Source organism: Pseudophryne corroboree, chromosome 1 (assembly GCF_028390025.1).
Source record: "Pseudophryne corroboree isolate aPseCor3 chromosome 1, aPseCor3.hap2, whole genome shotgun sequence".
In the NCBI taxonomy this organism is placed as follows: domain Eukaryota; kingdom Metazoa; phylum Chordata; class Amphibia; order Anura; family Myobatrachidae; genus Pseudophryne; species Pseudophryne corroboree.
In genome coordinates, this window is record NC_086444.1 from 535637852 (window position 1) to 535663976 (window position 26125).

Consider the following 26125-nt stretch of genomic DNA (forward strand, 5'->3'; position numbering starts at 1 on the left):
ATCCTGCCTCCTGTGTAGACTGGCCGAGCAAGGAGGAGTTAGCTGTGCATTGGCTTCCTACTGGAAGCTCTGCTGCGAATTTTACATACTGTAGGGGGTTAATTATGAAAAACCGGCATCCGGGATCCCATCCATCGGTATGCCGGCAGCAAGGCGATCGCTAGAAAGCCCCTTGCAGGCTCGCTGCGCTCGTCACGCTGTGAGCATGGTGGCTTGCTGCGCTTGCCAAAGGTTATACAGGGAGAAAAGCCTGTGGCACAGAGATTCCGGCAGCAGTATTTCACAGCTAGTCGGGATTACGGCGCATCCCACTGTAGGGATGTAGTCTCAGGGGAGAAAACTTCTCCCTCTGTTGGACTGTAAGTCCAGGGTGTGATTAGCACAATAAGAGCCTCTGGCAGGAAGCCCACACCATGCTAAATCACTGCCCATAATGTGCTTCTAGGGGCTGCACATTATGCCCACAACTATTCCAAACCAATCTGTGTTAACACCTGACTACCTGTGTAAAGATAATGAGCAAGAAATTACAAATACATAAAATCTAAGTATATCTTTATTGTTATCATCTAAATAATGCAAACAGTGGTCTTAATTTTTAACTTGACAACAGTATGAAAATATATGTACACTGATTTGTCTTTTCTACAAAAGCTTAAAGTGACAATACCTAATGCAGGAGTGTAATGTTATACAGCACATACAGAAAAGTAACAGGCCACAAGACCAAACAAACCAACGTCTTCAAACGAAATAAAGCAGAAAATAACAATTGTTATGATTAAGTCAATTTATATTACTGAAGAATATCAAAATATAGGACTGTATGGATATAACACTGTTCGTGCAGACCAAAAAAATAATTCATAGAGTAGTTTAAATCACTGTGATAATAATTATAATGCAATATGCAACTGAAATACTGCTGATAATAAGCCAAAATAAAATGGCAACATTCACATACAATACACCTTTTTTTAACATACATGTATTGCAAACACTTCTTTACTGTAGCGCGGTCATTTGTTATAAATAGTAAAAAACGGTTTTACTAAGTTGATATCAATATTTAGGAACACTTAGTGATGGGTAATTTGCACTAAAAGCAGAAACAATCATGATTACAATTATGATAAAATATGTAATAAAGCAATTTATTCTTAATGAAATAAACCTTGCAAAACTTTAAAACTTCAAGATCGTTTAGTCTGTAGTGGTGAGATTTCACAGCAGGAATTTTAAGAGACTGCATGGGAATGACATAACACAAAGCAGTGCAAACACTTCATCATCCCTTAATAGATGTTAAATGTACAAACAGTATGGTTCTACAAAGTGTCCATTTCTCCATACAGTATTCTGATATTACTGTACAGTATATACTTCACACTTTTTTCAATCTAGCTTTCCAGTAAGAACAAAAATACTAAGATACACTTCAAAATATAATTCAATCAGTCTCTCAAAATTCCTTTAGTTTGAACTTGAAAATCTAGAGGACTCTTGTTATGGAAGCACTAAGCTTAAGTGCATTGTTTCATATAAAACATTCTCTTTTAAAAAATATGCTCGAATGTTAAGAGACATTTTCATTGTTAGCATAACTAAGGTTATACGAACAGAACCTGAAAACATTATACCAAATCATGAATAATATAACAAACAGATAAATACTTAAAAAGAAGCAATATTTTCAGAGACTTTGCTTTTAGGTGCTGTTATTAGTACTATCAATGCTGAACGCACCTGACATTCTCCCCAGTATACAGTAATAACGTAACCAGGCAAATAGCATTTAATGAGGATTAGCCCATAATGATAGCAGCAGCTTCTTCATGTTACTGAGAATTTCACTCTCATTATTGTATTATCAACTAGTAGTGATATTGTGTGTTTTCAGTTTTCAAAATTGATTTGGTTAAGAAACAAGATAAAATGATTGTTTATTATTTTTTTTTTTATCAACTGATATTATGGAGCAGTGTTTTAAGAACAGCCATTTAAGAAAAAAGGTACATTTACTTTCTGCTGTGTAGTTAAAGGAAATTAAGCAGGTAATCTTCACCTTTCAGGTATATAACTTCTAACCAGTCTGTTCTACGGTTGTGTTCACAGCTTGTTAGTGTACATGAATTCACAGCTTGCTAGCGTACATGAGTAATCCGCAAACTGCTTCATATTTACGGAATCAAAAGACTTTAAAACCAATATCATTCATTAATGCACAAGGTGTTACTTATACCTTACATTTAGAGAAGCTGTTATTGACTCCACCTTTAAAAACATATTGAAAGTCAAATTTCACAAATGGACACAGATCCTTTGACAGCTTATGGCAAACACCTAAAAGAAACTTTGAACGACTTTTACAAACTAGAATATAAACTGTTTTATCTACTGAATAATATTGTCTCTATGTTTTTAAACAAATAATGTATTGTCAATGTGAAGTCATTGTCGCTGTAAAGTCCACATTCTGTGACATTCAGTCCTGCTTTTCCTGTAAGATATCTATAAATCCTTGACATTCCTTATCGTACAGTACAAACAAAGCTTGTGATTGTTCCCCAGAGAAATCTGACACTGCTGACTAATGATACCAGCGTTCCAATATTACAATTCAGAATTGTTCCAAGTGTTGTCTGTAGGTGTTAAGAACCAGTGGTACTGATTACTGTTCTCAACAAGATGTTTTAATATTGTATGTTTTTTTTTAATTTTCTTTACATTATTTTTTTTTTTCAATTTACCCTTGGAAATCGAACAATACAATATGTCAAACACTACTGTATTTTCCAAACCTTCACGGTACTCAACATTAGGACTTCTGTTTGTTTCTTAGGTTTCTCCGTATTATGAAATGTAGATAGAAAATAGACTTTCATTAGAGCATTATACTCAATGCTACAAAATATTTCACAGTGGGGAAAAAAAAGTCATAAAGATTTAAAGTGTTGGTAGCTGTCTTTCTATAATGTGTTTGCAAGGTCTGTAAAACTGCTGACTGCTTAGCAATTCCCACTGTGCTGCAGCATCAGTCTCAAAGAAGAGGTTGGCCCTGCTTGTGTCTGCTTCCAGGTTTTTACAAATGTCAGCACATCAGGCGACTAAGGAGAAGCCATTAAAAAAACACGTTTAAAAACTGGTGTTACATAAGGTAATCACTTCTTTCTAGAGATGAGTAATCAGTTCTGAAAGCAAAATGTACTGTAACTTAAATATACTGGGATTTACAATCAAATTGTTTGCCAGCTCGAAAGAAGCAATTCTTACTGTTTACCTCTCTACGCAATATTTTTGATTACCAAAGTATAGTAATTTGCATAATCTAATAACGCAAACTCATGTGCTGCTGAACAAACAGCAATATGTGCCCCTTTAGTAACTATACAAAATCATATTATAGTGCAATATGCGATAGAAATGTATTTTTGGTCTTCTCTACAATAGATTTCTAACTTCTGTCCAGTGTATCAATCAAAACAGACCAAACTAAAACAAACAAACCACAAAACCTTCATTTGTTCATAGGCAATAGCAGCAAAGCAATGATACAATGTAAGTGTAATAAAAATACAGCAACAATAAAAAAAAAGAAGTGACCTACAAAATATTTGTGTTTAACAAGCTGATGTTTTCTTGACCTCTTTTGTTGCCAAGTTTCATGTTCTTCACACATTTGCACTAAATGTAGACCTACAATACTGAAACACTTCCTTTGTGGCTAAAGAAAGCACACTTGGAATACGGACTACAATAATCACTCAGGAGAGCACACAAATCTACAGTGATCTAAATAAGCTTTAACGTCTTCTTCTGCCTCTACAGTGTAAATCAGTGTGTGTGTTAAATGACAGCAGCTAGGTAAACATTCTTTCAGACAAGAGAAAATGCTACCTGACACACAGCTGACCCATAATGCGAGTCTCACTGGTTTATGTACTTTCACAGGGGAAAAAGCTGGTGACATAAATCTTCTTTACAAATGGACCCTAAAAGGGTGGAGAATCTAAGCCAGGCGGTCAGGAAAGCACTGTAAGGGTAACTGTTCCTTTTGTTCTCTTCAGAATGGCAACAGCTTCTTCATGAGTCACACCTTCCAAACTCTGCCCATTCACCGCAATAATCTGGTCTCCTCTGTTTAAGCGGCCATCTTCTGATGCTGCCCCCTGCAACATAGTATTGGCAGATATTATACCTAATGTAGACAATGCTCAGCCTGGCTAACTTCAATGACAATTTGAAGCTAAATATTAACATACACCAGGTACAGCTGCCCATACACCATATCTAGTCAATGCATTATGAGCCTCTTAACAATGTACACTAACCTGATGGTTTGCGTTCATCTAAGATGGTGGGTGGACTGCACCCTGCATTGGACCCATTCAGTGCATGTGTAGAATGGGCCCTGCATAACTGCACGCAGTGCCCCCTAAGTGGCAGCCTGACTGACAGGTTGCTGGTGAATGGGGACAGGAGGTGGGTGGTGCTGACCAGTGATTCTGAAAACATGGGGAGTTCACCCCTAGTTTTGGGAGTGCTGAGGCAGGGGTCGTTGCTTTCGGATGCAGATTTTTTGGCCCCGGCTGAGCAGTTTCAGCGGTCAGTCAGAGTAAGCTTCAGCTTATTCAGATAAGCAATGTTGCCAACATCTCAATGGTCACGATGGTGATCCGATGCTGTATCTTCGGATGCAGCACTTGGATCGTAGATGATGGCAGAATGCATCTTTTTCCTACAGGAGCCTCCTGCGGCATTAGCATTTTTACACATCGCTGCTGAGTCCAATGATGCAGCAGCAAGATGTTCTGCGTCCATCTCTGAATCAGACTGTGTATCTGAGCTGCTTCAAGTAGGGGAAGGTTCTAATATGGATGTAAATACACTAGAGCAGAATACTTGAAGAACAAGAAAAACAATCCACAATGTACATTATAATAGAATAATGCTGGAGGATGGAAGGATTAATGAAACAGAAAAATATTTACCTTAGTAAATACAGTTTTCACATAGATGGGTAGGTCACCATGCGGACTGCCATAGCCCCCAACAATACTGAAGCCAAGTCCATCTGGTCCTCTCTCAAGAACGATTGTCTTGTACTGAGGTGGTCTAACATTAAACATACATACTGTACTTAGAATCTATATGGTGCCACAAGAGTATACATGTTATTTAACTAACCATTATTTCTATAGATGTGTCCTCGTACACCTATCCTCATTGTGCCCTATGTCCCACGATACATGGCATGATTTAGATACTCCTCCATGTGCAGCGATTCCCAGACATTCATCATTTATTCTGAAATAGTGTTTCATATATTGTCCTGGGCATTTAAGATTAGTAATCTTGTCACAAAGGAATGGATATAAAGTTGCTGATTAAGCGGAATGATACGTGGCACGGCTCACACTATATCAGGCCGCAGTCTTTTTGCCTTTTTACCTAGGTTACCCAGCCTGTTGTCCAAGTCACACCCAGCACCTGCATGCAATGCCAGCGGCAGTGTCTACGGTAACCGTGTATTGTACTTTTGTTGCATTAGTAATGCGAATAAGATGCATATATTATACAAAAGTATGTGGTGGGCTGCATGCTGTGGCTTAGTCACAAAGTCCATGGCGTGCCAAATGGGGCTATTAAGCGCAGTTTGAGTATAGGTGTATATGGACATATCTGTACACAGTAAGCTGTGTGGTAACAACTGAACAAATAAAGTACGAGTATATTCTTGCAACATTCAAAACAAAACCTATTTTAAATGTGTTTACTAGAAACAGCTTAACTGCACAGGTTTTACAGAAGTTCAGATGTGATTTGGCTGTTACTGGCTGCGTGAGATCTTTATACTCCGTTACAGTCACTGTTTCTGTTCTGCAGATTGATTTTCTCTTTTTCATCCACTTGGGATACACAGAAACAAATTGGTACTGAATTCATTGGGGTATATGCAATTGTAAATGTTTTTAAATTCAACACAATTCGACAGTCGAATCCCAAACGGACCAATTGACGGATATGTGTGTCCTGGATTCGACTTTTTGGACGGCACAAAAATGTTTAAAAAACCCGAAAAAAAATGCGTGGGGTCCCCCCTCCTAAGACTAACCAGCCTCGGGCTCTTTGAGCCGGTCCTGGTTGTAAAAATACGGGGGGGAAATTGAAAGGGGATTTCCCGTATTTTTAGAACCAGCACCGGGCTCTGCGTCTGGTCCTGGTGCAAAAAATACGGGGGACAAAAGACGTAGGGGTACCCCGTATTTTTAACACCAGCACCGGGCTCCACTAGCTGGAGAGATAATGCCACAGCCGGGGCACACTTTTATACTGGTCCCTGCGGCTGTGGCATTAAATCCCCAACTAGTCACCCCTGGCCGGGGTACCCTGGAGGAGTGGGGACCCCTTAAATCAAGGGGTCCCCCCCCCTCCAGCCACCCAAGGGCCAGGGGTGAAGCCCGAGGCTGTCCCCCCCCCATCCAAGGGCTGCGGATGGGGGGCTGACAGCCTTGTGTCAAATAAAAGAATATTGTTTTTTGCAGCAGAACTACAAGTCCCAGCAAGCCTCCCCTGCAAGCACTTCAATTGAATATATTTTTGTCGAAAAGCTGCATTTTTACCATTGCAGACATGTCGAATTTGACAACTGTTGAATTTCAAAAAGTCGGATCTGAAACGTCCGTTTTTTTGTCGAAAAGTACTGTATTGCATTGTCGAATTTTTTTTTGTGTCGAAAAGGCCCCGTTTTTCGACATTTGCGGCAATTCGACCTCAATTGCATATACCCCATTATCTGGTACCAGGGCACTTTTAAATGTACCTCCAAAAGTGTAAACGCCTCCCCTCTACACCCCAGAAGCCTGCCAGAAAATTAGCTTTTTTAAAGTGTCTGCCAGAGCTGGGAGTTAATATTTTGGCTGTCTATTTATTATTAAGGTTGTTAGTTTTCATTCTTCAATCTACTTTCATCAGCATCTCTCTGACACTTATGTCAGTACACTCCCACCATGGGATGGCCTCTGGCAGGGCTCAATCACTGCTGCAATCAGGCTTGGACTGGCCCATAGGGGTACAGGGGAAACCACCGGTGGACCTCACTGCCTGGGGACCACCCTCTCAATTATACATTATGCATATGTTACATTATACTGCACAGGACTATGGTGTATTTTCTACAGTGCATTATTGTTATTAATCTGGTACATTATCATGTGTGCACTAGCAGTATTTACCAAATGTAATATTTATCAAGGAGCCCAGACCATGCACTAATGGTTAGACAAGCTCTAAGAATGGGCCCCTACCACTGCATTTTCCCGGTGGGCCCTTCATGCTCCAGTCCGACACTGGCTGCAATAGATAATGCCAGAGATCCATATGCTGAAAAGCCATCTGGACTGCGTCTGCATTTCTGCTGCAGCTGTCCTGATTTCTTCCTCCTCCTCAACATGTCTCGGAATTTGTGGCCAGGCCCAGGTTTGGAGGAGAGACAATGGGAAAGTTTTTGCCTCTTTTAGATGCTTCTCTAAATTGCTCTATCCTCTGTATGGCATGTGAGATGGAGGAACAGTGGAGCTCACCCGTGGTTGCACTAACATAGTGCCTTGGCTTTTGGCCAACTCTATTGCACAGCTGCCCACATGCTGCAGGTGGCTGAGCAGGGATCCTTCCACAGGAGCCACCTGAAATTACTTTTTCTCCCCTGACAAAATGGACCCCAATGTGTGAGGTAAGCTCCAACAGGGCAGGGATTTGTGTGACTGATTCATGTTAAAGCAGCAGAGTACATGTAAAGGTGTTAAACAGCTGAAGTTGTGTTTTCATAGTATTAATATATGAGCAATAATACATACCCCAAATCATCCTGCAATATGCTGCTTGAGGCGAGTCCTGAAAAGCTGACTGCCGAGCCTAAATGTTCTTGCTGTTGACCTGTGACCACACTCACATCCCCGCCAGCTACTACCTGAAAACACATAAAAATAGCTTTGTGTGTTTGGCTCTTACAATGGCAGCACACTTATTTTTTACAATTTCCACTTTTTATTAGAGATGAGCGCCTGAAATTTTTCGGGTTTTGTGTTTTGGTTTTGGGTTCGGTTCCGCGGCCGCGTTTTGGGTTCGAACGCGTTTTGGCAAAACCTCACCGAATTTTTTTTGTCGGATTCGGGTGTGTTTTGGATTCGGGTGGTTTTTTCCAAAAACACTAAAAAACAGCTTAAATCATAGAATTTGGGGGTCATTTTGATCCCAAAGTATTATTAACCTCAAAAACCATAATTTACACTCATTTTCAGTCTATTCTGAATACCTCACACCTCACAATATTATTTTTAGTCCTAAAATTTGCACCGAGGTCGCTGTGTGAGTAAGATAAGCGACCCTAGTGGCCGACACAAACACCGGGCCCATCTAGGAGTGGCACTGCAGTGTCACGCAGGATGTCCCTTCCAAAAAACCCTCCCCAAACAGCACATGACGCAAAGAAAAAAAGAGGCGCAATGAGGTAGCTGTGTGAGTAAGATTAGCGACCCTAGTGGCCGACACAAACACCGGGCCCATCTAGGAGTGGCACTGCAGTGTCACGCAGGATGGCCCTTCCAAAAAACCCTCCCCAAACAGCACATGACGCAAAGAAAAAAAGAGGCGCAATGAGGTAGCTGTGTGAGTAAGATTAGCGACCCTAGTGGCCGACACAAACACCGGGCCCATCTAGGAGTGGCACTGCAGTGTCACGCAGGATGGCCCTTCCAAAAAACCCTCCCCAAACAGCACATGACGCAAAGAAAAAAAGAGGCGCAATGAGGTAGCTGACTGTGTGAGTAAGATTAGCGACCCTAGTGGCCGACACAAACACCGGGCCCATCTAGGAGTGGCACTGCAGTGTCACGCAGGATGTCCCTTCCAAAAAACCCTCCCCAAACAGCACATGACGCAAAGAAAAAAAGAGGCGCAATGAGGTAGCTGACTGTGTGAGTAAGATTAGCGACCCTAGTGGCCGACACAAACACCGGGCCCATCTAGGAGTGGCACTGCAGTGTCACGCAGGATGTCCCTTCCAAAAAACCCTCCCCAATCAGCACATGATGCAAAGAAAAAGAAAAGAAAAAAGAGGTGCAAGATGGAATTGTCCTTGGGCCCTCCCACCCACCCTTATGTTGTATAAACAAAACAGGACATGCACACTTTAACCAACCCATCATTTCAGTGACAGGGTCTGCCACACGACTGTGACTGAGATGACGGGTTGGTTTGGACCCCCCCCAAAAAAGAAGCAATTAATCTCTCCTTGCACAAACTGGCTCTACAGAGGCAAGATGTCCACCTCATCTTCACCCTCCGATATATCACCGTGTACATCCCCCTCCTCACAGATTATCAATTCGTCCCCACTGGAATCCACCATCTCAGCTCCCTGTGTACTTTGTGGAGGCAATTGCTGCTGGTCAATGTCTCCGCGGAGGAATTGATTATAATTCATTTTAATGAACATCATCTTCTCCACATTTTCTGGATGTAACCTCGTACGCCGATTGTTGACAAGGTGAGCGGCGGCACTAAACACTCTGTCTGCTGCTAATATATAGACTGGTTGATAAAGAGATAGTATACTCGTAACTAGTATGTATGTATAAAGAAAGAAAAAAAAACCACGGTTAGGTGGTATATACAATTATGGACGGGCTGCCGAGTGCCGACACAGAGGTAGCCACAGCCGTGAACTACCGCACTGTACTGTGTCTGCTGCTAATATATAGACTGGTTGATAAAGAGATAGTATACTCGTAACTAGTATGTATGTATAAAGAAAGAAAAAAAAACCACGGTTAGGTGGTATATACAATTATGGACGGGCTGCCGAGTGCCGACACAGAGGTAGCCACAGCCGTGAACTACCGCACTGTACTGTGTCTGCTGCTAATATATAGACTGGTTGATAAAGAGATAGTATACTCGTAACTAGTATGTATGTATAAAGAAAGAAAAAAAAACCACGGTTAGGTGGTATATACAATTATGGACGGGCTGCCGAGTGCCGACACAGAGGTAGCCACAGCCGTGAACTACCGCACTGTACTGTGTCTGCTGCTAATATATAGACTGGTTGATAAAGAGATAGTATACTCGTAACTAGTATGTATGTATAAAGAAAGAAAAAAAAACCACGGTTAGGTGGTATATACAATTATGGACGGGCTGCCGAGTGCCGACACAGAGGTAGCCACAGCCGTGAACTACCGCACTGTACTGTGTCTGCTGCTAATATAGACTGGTTGATAAAGAGATAGTATACTACTAATATTATATACTGGTGGTCAGGTCACTGGTCACTAGTCACACTGGCAGTGGCACTCCTGCAGCAAAAGTGTGCACTGTTTAATTTTAATATAATATTATGTACTCCTGGCTCCTGCTATAACCTATAACTGGCACTGCAGTAGTGCTCCCCAGTCTCCCCCACAATTATAAGCTGTGTGAGCTGAGCAGTCAGACAGATATATAATATATATAGATGATGCAGCACACTGGCCTGAGCCTGAGCAGTGCACACAGATATGGTATGTGACTGACTGAGTCACTGTGTGTATCGCTTTTTTCAGGCAGAGAACGGATATATTAAATAAACTGCACTGTGTGTCTGGTGGTCACTCACTATATAATATATTATGTACTCCTGGCTCCTGCTATTAACTGGCACTGCAGTAGTGCTCCCCAGTCTCCCCCACAATTATAAGCTGTGTGAGCTGAGCAGTCAGACAGATATATATAATATTATATATAGATAATAGATGATGGAGCACACTGGCCTGAGCCTGAGCAGTGCACACAGATATGGTATGTGACTGAGTCACTGTGTGCTGTGTATCGCTTTTTTCAGGCAGAGAACGGATTATAAATAAAAGTGGTGGTCAGTCACTGGTCACTATCAGCAAAACTCTGCACTGTACACTACTGAGTACTCCTAATGCTCCCCAAAATTAGTAAATCAAGTGTCTAAACGGAGAGGACGCCAGCCACGTCCTCTCCCTATCAATCTCAATGCACGTGTGAAAATGGCGGCGACGCGCGGCTCCTTATATAGAATCCGAGTCTCGCGATAGAATCCGAGCCTCGCGAGAATCCGACAGCGTCATGATGACGTTCGGGCGCGCTCGGGTTAACCGAGCAAGGCGGGAAGATCCGAGTCGCTCGGACCCGTGAAAAAAAACATGAAGTTCTGGCGGGTTCGGATTCAGAGAAACCGAACCCGCTCATCTCTACTTTTTATCTGTGGTCATTACCAATATGTAAAACTGCAATACCAACCTAAGAAAATATGATGTCCAATATTTGGGTGTGTGGTCTTTCTTCTCCCTCCTTTACGACATTCGTCAAGCAGTTCCCATCAAAGGAAATCCTCCATATATGCCATGTATTAAAATGACACAGAAAATTGTATAGTGTAATACAATTTATTTAAAGGACACTCTTTTTTATCTAAAAACACAATCCCCCTCAGGAAATCCTGAATGGAGAATCCAAAACAATTACCAGCTAAAAATATGTAATGCACACATAAAATACTAAAATCAAAATGTCCTCCTCCCTAGAGCAATACTCAGAGTTCTGGAAACAACTTTGGCGATGGTGTGGTTTGCTTAATTACCAGAAATCCCTGGAGACCAGACAGAAGATGGAAAACCAATTTGCGACCCGGACCCGCTCGCTGGACCTCTGACTCCTCCTGGCAAAGTGCAGACCCTCCGTCGCCGCTGTTGTGCCCCACCAACGCGTTTCAACCCTTCACGTGGGTCTTTTTCAAGGTGCTGAGTCAGACTCAGCACCTTGAAAAAGACCCACGTGAAGGGTTGAAACGCATTGGTGGGGCACAACAGCGGCGAAGGAGGGTCTGCACTTTGCCAGGAGGAGTCAGAGGTCCAGCGAGCGGGTCCGGGTCGCAAATTGGTTTTCCATCTTCTGTCTGGTCTCCAGGGATTTCTGGTAATTAAGCAAACCACACCATCGCCAAAGTTGTTTCCAGAACTCTGAGTATTGCTCTAGGGAGGAGGACATTTTGATTTTAGTATTTTATGTGTGCATTACATATTTTTAGCTGGTAATTGTTTTGGATTCTCCATTCAGGATTTCCTGAGGGGGATTGTGTTTTTAGATAAAAAAGAGTGTCCTTTAAATAAATTGTATTACACTATACAATTTTCTCTGTCATTTTAATGCATGGCATACATGGAGGATTTCCTTTGATGGGAACTGCTTGACGAATGTCGTAAAGGAGGGAGAAGAAAGACCACACCCTGATATTGCCTTGCTCCAAGATTCAGAAAGGAACGTATACAATTACTTCCATTACATAGTTGGCGCCTATAGAATACTGTATTTCATCTACACACATATTCCACATTGGGGACTGGGGGGAGAGTCTCCGTTTACATTTTTCTAGTGGGCTGCCGCTATTTGCGCATATCAGGACCCACTAATTTTCACATCCATGATGTCCAATATCCCTAGTTAGACCACCTGGGGGTTTCCACATACATGAGTTTTATCCTCAAAGCTCTGGTCCTTTAATGTATATCGGACAAATGAATAAAGCTCACCATTTGACCATAAGCGACCATAAAAGGGATGTACAACTGAGAGGATGAATCACAAGCTTGTTTGCATCTTATGTTTGGACCTTCCACTCTCAGGAAGCAGATTTATTAAGCCAGGAGAAGTGATAAAGTGGAAGGTGATAATGAACCAGCCAATCCATGTTACAAGCTGGGTTTGAAAAATGACAGTTAGGAGCTGATTGGCTGGTGCGTTACCACCTTCCACTTTATCACTTCTTCAGGCTTAATAAATCTGACCCACAGTGTTCTACTCTTAGGGCAGGGGCAGGGGCAGTGAGAGAAACACAGGATTCCAGGGGGGGAAAAACAGCTATATGGAGCTCGGGGGAGGGAGGAACTTAGGGAAAAGTTTTCCTAATTGGTTGTGTATATAACTAAAGTATATAACCATTAATACTTGTACTTTTAACCTTAAAAATAGCAAGTATTTGAAAAATGCCTTTCCTTTCTGGAACAGTATTTAAAAACCAAAGGTTTATGTAGTGCCATTGTTAGATGAGGAAGCAGTACTTATTTTGACAGTGGATTAGTATGACCTGCATGAATAGGGTTAGACAAAGCTGAGCAGTGTTACCTGTAGCTCGATTGTGCCTGTGGCATTTTTCAGGAGGCTGACAGCCTGAGAGTGAGTCATTCCTTCAGTTGATGTCCCACAGATACTAACGATCCTGTCACCAACCTTTGGTTCATAGAAGAAAAAAATGTAGTAGTTGAAGTTTGATGAAAGACAACGCTGGAGCCATTTACATTATTGGGTTGCTATGGTGATACAAAACAAAATCCTGTTCTAGAACTCAAGGCTTGATTCACAAAACTCTTCTTACAGTAAGAAACAAGTGTAATATGCATTCAGCTTGGCAACTCACTCAACACCTGTTTTCCATGCAGTAACTTCCTCGCAGTGTTTAACGATAAATAATGACATATGAAAAAGAGCATTGGAATATAAATGTTCAACCTTCACAAGACCAGCATGCTGGAAATATATAATGTGTGTGTAAAACTGCCAGACTGGACATCTATTACTGGCAATATGCACATGTACTACTGCCATCGACTCAGATGTATGCCAGTAGTTTACACTACTCTAGTACAAGTCTAAACGGAGTACAACTCTATCAGTATTATATAGTGTATATGAAAACCTTATGTGTTTGCCATGCTGCCACTGGTTGTTAGTGTCAACATGTGGCCTCACATTTTTATTAAATAAAAGTAACTAATGCACAAAAATTAAGTTTGTATTTTTTTACTTAACACTTCAAAGGGCAGATATTTCATTCGGCTAAGAGTGAAGTTAATAATTTGATAAGAGCCTGCACATAAATGCAAAACCAATACAGTTTAATTAATTTACACATACAAGTTGAAGTAAAAAAAATAATAATACATGAACTCAATGGTGTGCTTAGGGAAATCTCTGCAGCTGCGTATTGTTGCTCTCAGTAAATGTACAGTTAATTGAGATATTTACTAATAAAATTATCCAGGGTTATAGGGCCCATACATCAGCAATCAAATTTTTTGTTTTTTTTACCAACTCCGCGTTTTTGCACGATTTAACAATTCACCAATATGGACCCGGGAGTGTATTATCAGATTTACACTAAAAAGGTCTACAGTGAATAGGTCAACCACTAATGGTAGACATGCATTAGGTTGACAGGGTCAAAAGGTCGACATAGAATCGGTAGAAAGTAGAAAAGGTCGAAAGGGTCAAAATATCGACATGTAAATAGTTGTTGACAATTTTAGTTTTTTTTTTTTTGTGTTTTGTCACTTTTCTGCCACAAACAAGCCTCATTAGTGTACTGCTTTGCTCGCCAGGCTTCGGGCAAGGTGCCTCACTGCACTTGGCACAGGTTACTATTCCCAATCATAGTCCACGTGGATGGTAAAGTATGAACCCCCCCCCCCCCACAAAAAAAACAACTTGTGTCAACAATTGTCATGTCGACATTTTAACCATCTACCCTTTAACATGTCAACCTTTTGTCCTTGATGACCTTTTGACCCTTTTGCCCTAATGCATGTTAGTGGTTGACCTCTCGACTGTAGGTCATTTTAGTGTAAATCTACAGTATAGACTGTATTCCTATGCACTGTAGATATTTGAAAGTGATTTGCAGATGATTTCCATCCAAAGATCAGATCTGCAAATCACGCAAGTGCCCATTTTAATAGTAAAATATTAGTAACAATCATTTTTTGGTCAGAATTGGTTGCTTGGTGAACCCCATACATTGCCAATTTGTTTACATACTGTATGGCATACGACAGTTTCAAAATATACTTGTGAATGACAATAGTTCCATATGGTGCAGTATCTGATGAAAGTACCTAACACATTTACCTGCCAGCAGTTAAGTTTCACCTACTGAAGGCTCCAGCGCTTGACTGCAGTTCCGACCCACCCAACAGGGGTCTATCAATTAGCACCAGTGACAACAACCACCCATAATGTACACTGTGGATCATTCATTCTGATTCCAACGCACAGCTTTACACAATTGGAGGCAGAGCATCTCCCTGTGTCAAGTATCTACAGCCGCTCTACACAGCTGAAGACAATACTTATGTGAGTACCGGAGACCAGGGACGGACCCACCAATATTCTAATCCATACGTTACCGAGTGCCGTTGGTGCTGGGGGAGAAGGAGGGCTCCCATAGCAACTGTATTCCTACCTTTGGGAAGGGAAGGTGAGGGTACCTCCTTCTTCTCTTTTCTGGCCAGAGACTGCCTACTGCCTTCCTCTCCTCCTTTGGGTGGACCATGGTGGCATCCTCCACTTTTAAGGCCCGCAGATTGCTGCAGTGTGACTCATTACAGTACTGAGAAAATGCTCCGGGCAGTATGCCCCTTCATTGCTGCGGCCCTCGGTGCAATGCACCAGCTGCACTGCTGGTAGTTCCACCGTTGATACAAAGTCCATGTCGATTGTGGGGCAATTACTTTTACGACGATCTACAGATATTGCAATATCATGAAACTTGTTCCCCAATTTCTGGTGAGATTGTTCCATATTATATGTTCATCTTTACAAACTACATCTTTTCAAGTGTGTACACCATATACACAAACATTAATTCGAGAGGCGTCACAAGGGGGCTGCACCCAGGTGCGACACCTCCTCCGCAGTGGCCGGGAGCTGCAAAGTGAACTGTGACTTTATCATGCAGAGCCCGACTTCTGTCACTGAGGAGGAGCCGGCAGTGCAGTCAGAGTCTTAGGGGCAGACTAGCATCTCCGGGAACACTGGGCACGCCCCTGGAGTGATGTAAACTGGGGCTTTCCAGGAGCCAAGCCCCTTTTTGTCACAGAATGACAAAAATGAGGTCAAGCCTTCTTCCCCATAGGCCACGTCCCTTTTCCACTGCGCACTCCTTTGACATGTGGTCGAAGGCTATCTACTGCTCTGGGTGTCACAGACCCTGGTGCCGCCACTAATATCTAGCACTTTTATTAACAAGCGTAATATTAGACACACTGATTGCGCTTTATTGTGTTTTTATGCTTTGATATATAAAAATTATCATCTCTAAGAGACTTACCCACTAATTTGAGAACGCGCATCCTATTTTTACACTTCATTTATTTTTTAAGGAATTGCACATACCTTCTGTTTAAGAAAGCAGCGTCTCATTAGCGCATATATCGCCACATGTGCAATACTCTTTTCCTTTTCCTATAACAGTTACATTTATACATGATAACTCCCTTACATTCTAGTGTCATCAATGAGGGAGTGCAGCCTCACTCATCACAGGTAAGATGTTATCATTCCAGATTAGAGGAATGATAGGAAATGGAAACATCAGGTCAATAAAATCAATGAGAGGTCCACAAGCGCCATTATTACAAGGATTACAGACAGAATATGGTTTTCTTGTTTCTACAAGCCAGTTCGGATGTCCTATATATACGAAAGAGATACAAAGTCCATTATAGATCACTTCTCCACATCCTTTCTTTCTTGTTATTAGAGTTGGGATAGACTCACCAAGGATCAAAAAGATGCGTTCATATAAAGGTATCTTTGTATCTTTTCCCCCCAGCGATCACACTCTGGCTACAGAGACAAGAAAACCATGGTGGTCATTCCGAGTTGTTCGCTCGTTGCCGTTTTCCGCAACGGAGCGATTAGGTGGAAAATGCGCATGCGCACGTTACGCAGCGCGCATGCGTTCAGTAATTTAACACGAAACTTTGGAGATTTGCACAAGCTCGAGCGACGTTTTTTCATCGCTCGAGTGATAGTAGTGTGATTGACAGGAAGTGGGTGTTTCTGGGTGGTAACTGGCCGTTTTCAGGGAGTGTGCTAAAAAACGCAGGCGTGCCAGGTAAAAATGCAGGAGTGGCTGGAGAAACGGGGGAGTGGCTGGCCGAACGCAGGGCGTGTTTGTGACGTCAAACGAGGAACTAACCGGACTGAGATGATTGCAGTCTAGGAGTAGGTCTGGAGCTACTCAGAAACTGCTTGAAAATTTTTAGTAGCAATTCTGCTAATCTTTCGTTCGCTATTCTGCTAAGCTAAGATACACTCCCAGAGGGCGGCGGCCTAGCGTTTGCAATGCTGCTAAAAGCAGCTAGCGAGCGAACAACTCGGAATGAGGGCCCATATTCTGTCTGTAATCCTTGTAATAACGGCGCTTGTGGACCTCTCAATTTATTTGTCTAACACTTGTGTCAAGGTTTGGTGCTCTTTGTGAGTGGGTACAAAGCTGCAGTTATAAAGGCGCAAGATCCCCTATACTTTGTTTGTTTGCAATAAAACCAATGACATTGGACATGAAAATGTACAAAAAAAAAAAAAAAAGAATATAAAATAATAATAATAATAATAATAATAATTATTATTATTATAAATACACTGAAGAGGTGATAATGGTAGTGCATATTTAATGCTAGGAAAGAGAAGCTGAACATATTTTGATTTCTATGTCACAGAAAAGATGTGTATTTTAAGTATAGTACCTATTAAATGGTATTGACCCTATTCATTTTTATTTCTAAAGCTGGTTCACAGAGTAAGTTCTACAGTGAAATTATATTATAATTATACGTCAAAGAGATTTCTGGGCACATGAATACTGGCTATGTTTTATTATTCACCTTTATGCAATAACAATAGGTCTCAGAAGACTTTTGTTTTATGGGTTTTCCCAGGTATTACTTTTCACACACAGCTTCCCTTGCCCATGTATTGTTCTTCAGAACTTGTTTTTAAAGTCATTTAAATGAGCTGTATTTTTGAAGTAAAATACATAAAATATAAAACTACAAGACAACAATTTAGTGCCACTCTGGATGGAGACCGTTTACCAGCTGCACGAATAGAGTAGAAAAACATGCTTGTAAAAGAGAAAAATAAAGTTCTGTGTAAAACTTTAAAGGCAACATGAATGAATTTAAAAATATTCACACCTTAACAAAGCCATTTTAACAATGGAAATATGAATGAAGTGAAATCATACTGGCTCGGGTGACTCTGAAGCATATACTGCCACCTGGTGGTGAATCTATCAAACTACAGGCTTGTTGACTAGCTTTCCTGACCTAAAATTCCCATTTCTTCTACAGTACACTCAATTAAACACCATGTAAATAGTATAACTGAATGTGGTGGTGGGTGCAATACATAACAAAGACAAATGCAATTATTTTATATCACAGACCATTTGTTTTGCCACAGTCTAAAGTTAAGAAAATACCATAAGATAAAATGATTTTTCCAGCAAAAGGTTTCCACTGCAATGAACCTTCTGTGCAGCACAGGGCCTATGTGCCTGCATTGTAACGCTAAGATGTGCACATAGAAGCATTAAGGGTTATTTGATAACAAGGTTCAAGTGCAAATGTGCTGCATGTTACCTAGAGCAACCAATTACACTTTCGTGCCGCTGATATTAATTATCCCTAATAATCTGTCACGTCATGACTTGTAACAGTGAAACCGAGCCTTCAAAGCTAACGTTCTTGAAGTATGGCCCTCAGGGGAATCCAGATATCTGCACATACCCGTTACTACTCTGCTTGCCTGTGAAAATGGACCATGTCACCAGCAGTGTGGCAATCCATCACTGGATACTAGCGACCTGGGGGCAGATTTTACAAAGCCTGGCGGCTTTGATGGATGGATTTCAAGTGACAATAATAATTAATAGTAAATAATCCTGATTTAGCATTTCTTATTGTTGCCGTTTGAATTGCATCGGTCAATGCGGCCGATCATTGGCAAGCTTTGACAAACCGTGCATTAGTAAATCTAGCTTTTTTCATACAGCCAGTACGCTGTACAATGACAACATGCCTGCAGGAGCAAAGATGTACATATGTTATGTTTAGCAGTGTTATAGGTACCATGCATTTATATTAGTTACAGGCAGATCAAAAATAGAAAAAGAAACATACCCTGAGTTTCTGTGTTAGGGCCACAACTCCATTTGCATGCATCATAGCGATAAAAATTGGTACATCACCCAGTGGACTGCCAACGCCACCAGCTATGCTGATTCCCAGTGAGTCTGAAGGGCCCTGCATAGTTTGTATACAAAGAAAAGTGTGAAAATAGATGCAAGTTAGTCTAGGATGTTATTAACCTATAACATGTAAATACATTGCAGGCAGGAAAGGTAAGGAAGGAGACAGGCTATAAAGCAGTTATTGTATATCCAGATTTTACACCTTAAACATAATTATTACCTTTTTGATTTCAACTGTCCTTAATCCTTGAATTTCAGGAGCTGTAGAAAGAAGAATTAGAACACTAAATTTATGTGAACAATGGATCATTTGCTGGTGAAACGATGCCAGCCTATTTGCTAAAAAGTTGGGAGAGACAAGGTGACCTCGAAGTTTGAATGCTATAGACTGGCACAATACAGGCAGCTGCCCAGCACTTATTCATTATGCTAAAAAACAAAACAGTAGTCAGTCCATTTTGCAACTTTTACAGCATCAGACATACAGTATTCTATTCTTGCTTGTGAGAAAGCTTGCAATACACTGGTAAAGTCAACGTAATCTTTTAAAGAATAACCAACTTGGTCTAAAACAAAAACCCACAAAAAACCCAGTTATCATAATGCTAAAAGGGAAACTAACATACATACAGGTGCATATTAAGCACATTAAAAAAAAAATAATAATAATCAAGTCAGGCTACATCTATTGTTTGTCACCCATTCAGTTAACACAGGCTCAACTTAATATAATGAAAATGGGAGCAGCAATGTTACAAAAAAAAATTGATGTAATCAAATACAAAGCAAGCAAAATTATTATAAGTTTTCTTTTTTTCTTGTGAGAAATCAGTGGTTCCCAAACATTTATGAATCATGGTGCCCTAGAGAAACAGTTCTCAAACTGTGGGTCACGACCATCTCAGCATGGGGTAGCGACTCAATGTTGCTGACCATCAGACTGGTAACTCTGATCTCTAAGCCAGTGTTCTGAAGAGTCGGAATAATCAGTTGAATTGTCTGTTAGTTCAGACTCCTTGGATCACTGGCTTAGAGATCAGAGGAGTCATCAGGCAGCTCCGCCCCCACGCCAGTGCTCTGTCTCTCTGTCTCACCTAGCAGCCACTGCTGCCGCCATTGTTACAAGCAGGGTGCACTCCTGGCTCCCTCATCAAAATGCAGAGATCTACAGGAGGCACAAAGCGGGCAGCGAGGGTGCTCCCAGATCCTGGGGCTTCTAAGCTGTAGGAAACTTACAGATGAAACAGACCGCAAGCAGCGGACCACAGTCAGACTCAAAAGAACCAGCTCTCAGTGAGCAGGACTCTGAGTCTCTGACGAACCAGTGTAGTAAGTGGAGGAGGAACAGGGAAAACGTAATTCATTAAACTCCCACTGCCTCTCCCTAATAACCATCTGCCACCCAGTGCCTCCCTCTTTTGTCACCCCCTGCCATCCCCCATTACCTCCCCTGTCACCCTCTGCCTTTACCTGGTCATCCTCTACCTCTCCCTTGTCACCCTCTGCCATCCCTGTCACCGACTGCCTCCTCTTGCCAACCTATGCCTCGCCCATCACCCTCTGCCTATTCCTAGTAATCCACTTTATCCTTTGCCAATTTCTGTTCCAAACTGTTATTCTCATCACCTACTGCCTCTCCCTAGTCACTCTCTGCCATCCCCCGCTGCCACCCATCATCCACTGCCTCTCCCTAATCACCCACTGCCATCCCCCTGTCACCCACTGCCTACTACTGCCACCTTTTGCCTCCCCGTCACCCTATCCATCCCCCTCTGCCATCCCCTTGTCACCCACTGCCTCTCCCTGCATCTCCTTGCCAGTCACTGCCTCCACCTCTCTCCATGTCACCTGCTGCCTCCTTCGGTCAACCCCAAAGCCTTCACAGCAGGTATAAACTTAACATTCACATGAATATATTAAAAACACATGCAGGGCAGGGACTTCCAAAAGAGCATTTCCCTGCAATTGTGTAAGAAATGAAGTGATCATATTACCAGTCACTTCACTTCTGTTTTGTGCCTCCACATTACATGCTGGTAATTACTGCTGGTCTTCTGACTACACATGTAGGGTGTCCATTCTGCGGTAACTTCCTGGGGTCCTATAATAATTTTTATTGTCTGATGGGGTCCCAGCGCAAAAAAGGTTTGCGAACCACTGTTCTAGAGTATCAGAATATTTTTCATAGCACCCCTAGGCCAAATGTTTCTTATTGAGAAATTCGAGAAACAAATATTAAATAAATCGTACAGATGTGTCAACTTACATCTAACCTCCTTGCACGTTAAACAGCCCTTCTATTCATGAAATGATGTAGCGTGACTTGGTAGCACTGAGCATCTTTTTGTAAGGCGTTTTCCATTAAAATGGGTCTTATTTTCAAAATGATGCGAATATGATCCACAAGCACCTTTTGCTGATTAAAATGATATGCAGTATGCCTATATTCTGAGTGCGACTGTGGCTCTATCTAACTACGAAATGCTATGCTACAGTGTTTTCCTAGAGCATTTTGTATGCAGATACAGCCACAGTTGCACGCAGAATATAGACATGCTGCATATCATTTTAATCAGCAGAGTCTGCTTGTGTGTGTCCAATTTGCATATTGATGCGAGGAAAACCCATTTTCAGCAAGATGCCTAACGCTAGTGGAGTTGTACTGGACCTGTCAGCTGACTCACGCCAGGCATGTCCCGTGCTTGGCATATTGAGGCAAGATGTATGAGGACATCCTTAGGCTCAGTTATGCGGTGAGGGACAGGATTTCACTTTTGTTCGTGAACATTTTATGATTGGAAAGCACTGGTTTTGCCTGTAACATAAATAGTTTGAACTGGTCCTGGACCAGCAACCCGTGGCACCCCTGCAAGTACCCTGAAGCACCCAGCATGGGAACCACTGTGGTAAACAAATAATAAAAAATAACATTTATAACAACTAAAGCAAGTACCAATATTCTGAAGAAGAAAAAAAAAAATCTAACTAAAGTACTGTGAGACGTCGTTAGTAGATTTTCATGATGATGTTAAGTCCCTATGTGATATGGGCCACAATGGCAGTGTAGAAGTCATCAAATTTGGATTTACCCTGCTATTATAAACCTAAACTCAATGAAGAATATGACATACAATGGATAAACCAAGTCTTAGTAAAGTACAACTAACAACTATACAACTAACTTTCATTCTTCCTGGCAGTGCTCTCAAGTGGTTCAGCTGCTACAGATCCAGGCAATGGGAAACTGAACGATGTAAGACTACTGCTACCATCACTGACCTGAAAGTAAAGAAGCACTTCAATTAGAAAACAATGGTTTTGATATACACAAAATAGAAATATTTGTTGACACACCATTCAAAATGTCCTCATTTAAGATAACACTTGATTAGGAAAAATGCATTTGGACTGTAATACAAAAAAACAAACAAAATCCTTGTAGATATTCACCCTGCAGTTATGTAACTTACTGTAGTATGCTGTAGTATGCCTGAGACTTCACTAATACTTAATATGTTTTTAATATTTTCAATAGTATGTAAATTATATCTAAGTTTAACTTTTTATCATTTCAAAAGTGAATATTAGATTTTGAATGTAGCCATTTGTGATTTCTGTTTACATTAGATAACAAATGTGTAATAGCTGGAAAATACAGTATTAAAGCTGGTTTGGTGTTGTGCAAAGCAGCTTGGACATTGTGGAAGTAGTTTACCTTGCTTCAATTTATCTTGAGTTTTTAACTCTGTCTAAAGCTGATAATTTCCATTACATTTTCAAGCTTTAATAATAAGCCAATGAACTGATTCAAGAAACAGTTTTTAGGCAAATTAAAGAATTTCTAAGGCATATCATTATCAAATAAACAGTAAAAATGTTACATTTCAAAACAATGATTTTATACACAGAATTATGTATTGTAAATAACTATTTATTGAATAATTATGAGCTTTGGTTTATACATAAGAATACTATATTATTGTACATGACTGTTAAAGTTGCTTGTCTTCTCAGTTTATCATTTATGCTATATGGTGCTGCATATATTTTCTGTTGTTATATAAATAAACCCATGCATACAGCTGTGTATTCATTAGAGATGTGCACTTTGGTTTTGGAATGCATGTAAACAGGTCTAAGTTACACAATTTTAGCTTTTTTTTATCGTTTTGTGTCCATTTTTTTGGAATGTTTATCGATTTTTCATTGATTTTAAAGGATTCCAAAACCAAACCAAAAACTGAATCCGAATCAAAACATTTGAGGGTGGTTTTGACAAAACTAAATACGATGATTAATTAGAACCAAAACCAATACACAGTGGTCCACACACTTCTAGCCTCAATATGCCACACAGCATGCGATACTCAATGCGAGTGATCCGCCAGGTCCCGTGCAACTCTGCTAGTGTTGGGGGGTATGGGTCATTAGGTCGACCACACTTACGTTGACCACTATTGGTCGACATGCATTAGGTCAACATGGTCATTAGGTCGACCTGAACAAGGCAGACATGGAAAAAGGTCAACAAGTTTTTTTACTTGTTTTGGTGTCGTTTTCTTCGTAAAGTGAAGGGGAACCCCAATTAGTGCACCGTGTCCCCTCACATGGCAAGCAAGCTTCGGCAAGGTGCCTTGCTCCACTACCACAGCACTCGGCATAGGTTACTATGTCCAATCGTAGTCCACGTGGATCGTAAAGTATGAAAAAGTTCAAAAAAACTAAAGAAATTGTGAAAAATGCATGTCGAACTTTTTCAATGTCGACCTAGTGACCATGTCAACCAATAGTGGTCATCCTAATGACTGTCGACCTAAGTGTGGTCGACTTAATGACCGTATCCCGTGTTGGGTGTCTTATTTTGCGAAAAAATGCATCTCGCAACACAATGCAACTAGGAAGCACTCGGAGACACTTGTATATTGTGTGTGACTGAGTCTGTATATGGAGCGAAACGGAACTTGTATTGTAAAAAAGCTGCAGTTGCTACAATGTGCAGTAGCACTTTGCATACAGATTCAGAGACCCAGTTGCACACAGATATACAAGTGTCACATATCACATTAATCAGCACAGTCTCCTGATGCCTTTTAGTCACATGCGTATAACCTAATACACATTTTTGGCAAAAACGACACCCAACGCTAGCAGAGTTTCATGGGACTTGGTGCACCTAGAGGGGCTGTTTGGCGTGACTGCAGTAATGATGTACAGTATAAGGACACATCTGTAAACACAGTACACACATACTTCTATTTGTGCTTATTTAAGAGTTGTGCCTCTCTTCCCCAACTCGCATAATAACCTAAAATTTGTAGAATCATCGATGGCACAAAGCCCCCCAATGATCCTTAACTCCCAAAGTTGGTGTCTGGACAAAGAGCTCAGCTCTGCCCCAACACAGCCATAAAGCTCCACCCCAGGTACTGATTGACCCATGGCCCAGTGAATGAAAGAGAAGGGATGACCATCGTTGGGTGAAACCATCAATGGCTCTCCATTGCATAGTTTACTACGAATGATGGTCACTTCCAATTTCACCACCGATGGTGAGCGCCCTGATGGCCAACCCTAACAAAAAGTCAGTTCATCTTCAAACTCACTTGACTGCCTTGTGACGTCCTTCTTTCTGAGTGGAAAGGTCCAGCTTTGATTCTTCCAACTTCCAGATTTACTGTGCCTAAAGAACACTAATATAGAAACAAATCATGATATACAAAAAAACTTTTCATAAAAAAAATCCCAATATTAAATGCATAAATGTGTTATAACAAATTGCATTAGACTGCAGTTTACTTGGTGGAAATGATAAATTTGAGGATCACACTCACTTCATACATATTTTTATCAGAAGCTTGCTGCTGATCCCATAACAATTCTGATCACAACCACTAACCTCTGGATGACCTTTAGCAGCTGAACCCTACTGAGAGATTCAGTGAAACATGCAATTTGGCTAAGGTGTGCCCTTACTTGCACATACAACTATATAAATTGTGTAATAACTCTTCAGGTGCACTTTAAGCAGTTTGCTTTGGTTCCAATAAATCAAGCTAATATATGTTTTAAATAAAAGTAAATTGACGGTCTCTCTTGATCTTAGTGTGCTGTTGTAGTACTCTCTCTAACATGTGTTTGCTTGCAGCCAGCAATAATAGTGACCAGGTCCAGCCATAAGATGTGTGCTCAGGTTTTATGACATGCACTGTGCCTGATGCACAAATGCTATTGCCCTCATCTCATCACTACTGCAAGATCTCACTTGTCTCTTACTCACATAAGAAAATAGCCAAGAGTGTGGATTACAGCATAATACAGCACAGCTAGATTACTGTATATCTATATATGTCATTTCCATGCAACGCCTGATCTCTAGCAATCTTGCATTCCAAAAAAATCTCAAGCATTGCTGAAAAACCATAATTACCACCGCTATATATCCCTCTCAAAGTAAGGAAGCTGATTGTGCAGAAAAATGGCGTTCAGTTCACGTTTTATCATTTATGTTAATGGACTAACGCAGGTACCCGTTTATACAGATGGGGATGTTTGGTAGTGCAGTTTGAACATTTAAGACACAATTTCTATCAATTTTATTTAGCGCTATGGCCACCCATACCTCTGCAGTTGACTCCACCCACTTACATGCAGGACCCCGTCTGCACCAAGGGACTACTATTAGAAGAAAGATCTGAGAGATTTCTTTACAGCTACAGGTAATAAACTTCTCTAATGTTATTTCACTCAGAATGCAACATAAAAGGGACAATCTGTCTAAGCATTATTTTGAGAAATTGTGGTTCTAAGTGGTGCTATATGTGACTGAAGCATGTGAGTATAGTGGAGTGCAATAGCAGTAACATGTGGTGATGGTGTGAATGTGGCAGTATGTGACTAAATTGCTTTGGTTTGAAGCATGTGGTGGAAATGTATGTAGCAGCAGCTAGGGGCCAATTCAGTTATACAAGAGGAGGCGAGTTGCAATGGTAATGGTGTGAAAATGTCGCTAATGGCACAGCTCAC

The 26125-nt window shown here is 41.1% G+C and overlaps 1 protein-coding gene across 13 annotated transcripts in view; it reads right to left on the reverse strand.

Annotated features, from left to right (window-relative positions):
- Nucleotides 1-538: 538 nt before the first annotated feature.
- The window catches only part of MPDZ (multiple PDZ domain crumbs cell polarity complex component), a 333366-nt gene continuing 307779 nt past the window's right edge, over nucleotides 539-26125 (reverse strand). For all 13 annotated transcript variants that reach the window (XM_063914044.1, XM_063914045.1, XM_063914055.1 and 10 more), the window contains 8 exons: nucleotides 24706-24792; nucleotides 22285-22381; nucleotides 19323-19363; nucleotides 19032-19154; nucleotides 13192-13296; nucleotides 7857-7969; nucleotides 4992-5115; nucleotides 539-4169 (listed from right to left, as the gene is read on the reverse strand). In XM_063914044.1, the coding sequence (XP_063770114.1) occupies nucleotides 4023-4169; nucleotides 4992-5115; nucleotides 7857-7969; nucleotides 13192-13296; nucleotides 19032-19154; nucleotides 19323-19363; nucleotides 22285-22381; nucleotides 24706-24792 (837 nt within the window). In that variant the 3' untranslated portion in view covers nucleotides 539-4022. The remainder of the gene's footprint in view (nucleotides 4170-4991; nucleotides 5116-7856; nucleotides 7970-13191; nucleotides 13297-19031; nucleotides 19155-19322; nucleotides 19364-22284; nucleotides 22382-24705; nucleotides 24793-26125) is intronic.